Raw genomic sequence first — 4,115 nt, 5'->3', positions numbered from 1 at the left:
GCACTGTCCCTGCGGAGTGTGACATGGGGCTCGAACCCAAGAACTGGGAGATGGTGACCTGAGCCGAAACCAAGAGTCGGACACCTCACCAACTGAGCCCCCACGTGTCCCCAGAGGAGCCCTCTCAAATCCGATGCCACCATGTCACCCCCCTGCCCAGCCCCCTGGTGGCTCCCCACACACCCACTCAGAGTAAGCCCAGTCCTGCCCCTACTCCAGGACTCCCTCGGCAGCCTCTCGTCCTGGCGCAAATGGCCCTTCCCTGGTGAGCTGTGGCCTGGCTACCTGGTCGCGTGGCTCAGTTTTGCCTGTTGTTCTTTCTTCTTTTTCACTGTTACGTGTCACAGGGGCGCCCGGGGGGCTCCGTCTACTAAGCAGCTGACTTCATGTCTGCTCAGGTTGTGAGTCTGCACCCCATGGCAGGCTCTGCGCTGACAGCACAGGGCCTGCTTCTGATTCTCTCTCTTCCTCTCTCTCTCTCTCTCTTTCCCTGCCCCTCCCCTGCTCATGCTTGCTCTCTCTCAAAATAAATAAATTTAAAAAAGAAAAAAAAGGGGGGCCCTTGGGTGACTCAGTTGGCTGAGGAGTCCAACTTTAGCCTGGGTCATGATCTCACCATTCCTGAGTTCAAGCCCTGCGTCGGGCTCTGTGCTGACAGCTCAGAGCCGGCTCCACTGTTTCAGATTCTGTGTTTCCCTCTCTCTCTGACCCTCCCCTGCTCATGTTCTGTCTCTCTCTCTCTGTCTCTCAAAAATAAAAATAAACATTAAAATAAAAAATTTTCTAAACAAAAAGAAGTACTTGGGCATAACTATGTGCTTGATAAATAAACGTTTGTCAAATAAAGAAGTCAGGGGCAGTCAGGACTTGAACTTGTGTCTCAGCTCCCTTCACCGGAGCCACTCTGCCCCATGCAGGGTAGGGGGGTCTCTGGGAATAGTGGGGAGTCCTCCAGGAGCACTCCCAGGCTGGACCAGACCCCACACGCAGCGATCTGGCCGAAACCACACCATCACGCCTTTGCTCTTACTGGAAGTGGGCATTTATTTGGCACCCATTAGGTGCTAGGTGCCTTATGTGGATTAGCTCACTGAATCCTCCAGCAAGACCTGAGAAAGGCGTCACTATCCCCACTTTACAGGTGGAGACACAAAGGTTCAGAGGTCACAGAGGTCATCAAGGATACGGCCAAACCCAGATCCGGCCACCTCGGAAGCCATCACCCTTGGTCTCCCAGCTGCTCCCACACCCCCCTCCGTGCTGGGTCCAGCGCGCCACTCTCCAGCCCTCCTTCAGCCCAGGGGGGGCCGGGGGGGGTTCCAGGGCCAGCTCACCTGTGGGTCCTTGCCCTTGAAGCTGCACTGCTGTTTCCTGTCTGCATCTGCGCTCCACAGCAGCTGCAGAGAGAGAGAAGGGGAGTGTGGGAGAGAGAACGGGGGACGCGCCCAGCGCCCCCACCCATCTGCGTCGTCTTCACACCCAGGAGGTCAGTCTTTCTATTTTCCCCGCTGCCATCCTCTGCCCCGCCTGGCCAGCCCCGGGCATCATCTTACCTCCTGGTACTCCCCGCCTGGCAGGAAGCTGGCACTAGTGTTGAGAGCAAAGAGCGCCTCTCGGGCACCCACATACAGAGTCCTGCCGTCCCTGCTCAGCAGGAGGGCTGTGTAGTTGGAAACGTTCTCGGCTTCGAATCTGCGGAATGGCCGCTCTTCAGAGCCTGGGAGAGGAAGATGGACATGAACCTGGGGGCCACGCCTCCCACGAGAAACCTCTTCTGCCAACCTCTAGGACGGGCCAGTCTGAAGGTAAGTGAGCACGGCAGCGCATGGCAAGGGGCTGGGGACAAGGGGGATCAGGTGTAAGGAGGACAGCATTCCTGGACTCTCCGACATTATGAAAGAAACAAATGCAGGAAGATGAATGTAAAAGAACATTTACTGTAGCACCATCTCTATTAATGAAAAACTGGAATCATCCCAAGTGTCCAGCCCCAGGAAACGAGATGAAAATACATCACTATTAACACTCCGCTCAGTGGAATATTGTGCAGCTGGTAAAAAAAAAAAAAATACGATGTCGCATTAGAAACACCAGGAGAACAAGCAAACAGAAGCATACAAGAAAGGCATGGCCACAGATGAAGCAAACAGATAGGAAATGACGGGTTTTGAGCACATAACAGAATAAAAGAAAGGAAAGGACGTTGAACACCCTCCTTTGAGTGGCATGAGGCCCAGGAGGATCCACAGAGCACAGCCCGCCCCCCCGCCCCGACCCTGCGGCGAGCCGGACTTAACGTGGCACAGGGATGCAAACACGGGGCACTGGTCTTTACCCCTTCGCTCCCGCTCACAGTCACTGGTGGAAGACTTATGATTATAAAATAGAATAAACTGTCACCGACCTTGACCTCAGGATTGGAATGTACAACAGACACACCGTGATGCCACCTGCCAGGGGATTTAAGGGAAAAGTGGACTCTCTATCTTCTCCTGAGAGCGAAGAGGGCCCCAAGATATTGTCAGGGGTTAATGGAATAAGACACTGAGGCTCAAGTATAAAATTTTTTGGGGCGCCTGGGTGGCTTTATCAGTTGAGCGTTCGACGTCGGCTCAGGTCGTATCTCATGGTTCATGGGTTCGAGCCCCGCGTCGGGCTCTGTGCGGACAGCTCGGAGCCTGGAGCCTGCTTTGGATTCTGTCTCCCTCTCTCTCAAATATAAAGAAACATTAAAAGAAATTTCTACAGAATTTTTATTTTATTGCTTTTTTATTAACCTCTACTTCCAGTGTGGGGCTCGAACTCACAACCCTGAGATCAAGAGATGACTGAGCCAGCTGGGCACCCCTAAGGATAATGTATTAAATCACAGAGGTAACCCAATACAGTGGTAGAAAAATGTGTGGAGGAGGTGAGGAAGGGAGTGGATAGAGAAAGCCTCATTCTTCTCAGCAGGCAATCGGTCAAACTCGACCAAACACGAAACAGCGGCGGAAACACTTAGCTATGTGGAGGAAACCACTGTACTAACAAAAAGTCTAAATGATGAAAAGTTGTCCCTTTCTGGGACAGGCCTGGAGCTGAGGATGGAAGAGGCATCTGCGGCTTTTCATGTAAGGACCTCCCCTACTGCAACAAATTACATGCGTGTATCCTGGATATAAACCTTAACTATCTTTCATTGTTATAAAATATGCAACATAAGGAAAGATTCGAATTATCTACCACCCAGTGAACATGAAGGTTATAAAATAGTATGTCTAGTTAGATCCTATTTTTTTGTGGGGAAAAAATATAAACAGAAAAAATAAAATCCAGGGGCGCCTGGGTGGCTCAGTCGGTTAAGTGTCCAGCTTTGGCTCAGGTCATGATCTCACGGTTTGTGGGTTCGAGCCCCGTGTCGGGCTCTGGGCTGACAGCTAGCTCAGAGCCCGGAGCCTGTTTCAGATTCTGTGTCTCCCTCTCTCTCCTGACCCTCCCCTTCTTGTGCTGTCTCTGTCTCTCAAAAATAAATAAAAAACATTAAAAAAAAAAAGGAAAAAAGAAAATCCAGAAGGATGACTCACGATGTGCTGAGATTTGGCATCCCTGGTAGGAGTACAGGTAAATTTTTTTCCTTTTTACTTCTCATTTTTGGATTCGACAACAAGCAGGTTTCCAATGGGAAAGAAATAAGAAGAAGAAAGAAATGCACGTACCTATCCGACCAGGGTACCGTTTGTGCTTTGAGTGACTCATGGATTTGAAGAGAAATTATTCTAAAAATGTTAAGCATCTGATAAGAAAGGAAACACAGGCAGAAATCAGCCGCCTGCCCACGCTCTGGGATCGCCTAACTGACCGGTCGGTCACTACCACACACACAAACGTCTCACGAAGCTGAGGAAGCAAAAAGCGCAACATGCCAACAAAGCAGTTGTGAAGATGGCTTCATGTGCTTTCACATGGCGAGTGTTTTACATACCGCCGGCCTGGTTCCACAAGGGCAAGGAAATAAAGGAAAGAACGTAGTGAAACACAAACACTAAAATCAGTAGAGAGAACAAACACATCTGAAGAAAACACCTGAGCCAGAAAGTCAGGACATATTCACATAAGCAGGTCCTAGGTACTAG

At 50.6% G+C, this 4,115-nt stretch overlaps 1 protein-coding gene across 1 annotated transcript in view; it reads right to left on the bottom strand.

Moving 5' to 3' along the window:
• SEMA4B (semaphorin 4B) overlaps positions 1–3,753 on the bottom strand; it is an 11,815-nt gene extending 8,062 nt beyond the window's left edge. The window contains exons 1-4 of the mRNA XM_029952300.1: positions 3,699–3,753; positions 1,554–1,717; positions 1,335–1,397; positions 5–58 (exon numbers count right to left, since the gene is read on the bottom strand). Coding sequence (XP_029808160.1) covers positions 5–58; positions 1,335–1,397; positions 1,554–1,717; positions 3,699–3,738 — 321 coding nt within the window. The 5' untranslated portion in view covers positions 3,739–3,753. The remainder of the gene's footprint in view (positions 1–4; positions 59–1,334; positions 1,398–1,553; positions 1,718–3,698) is intronic.
• Positions 3,754–4,115: the final 362 nt, after the last annotated feature.

The sequence above is a fragment of the Suricata suricatta genome, chromosome 9 (genome assembly GCF_006229205.1).
Source record: "Suricata suricatta isolate VVHF042 chromosome 9, meerkat_22Aug2017_6uvM2_HiC, whole genome shotgun sequence".
In the NCBI taxonomy this organism is placed as follows: Eukaryota; Metazoa; Chordata; class Mammalia; order Carnivora; family Herpestidae; genus Suricata; species Suricata suricatta.
Note: the sequence above shows the minus strand (reverse complement) of the source record. Positions and strands in the feature narration are given on the sequence as shown.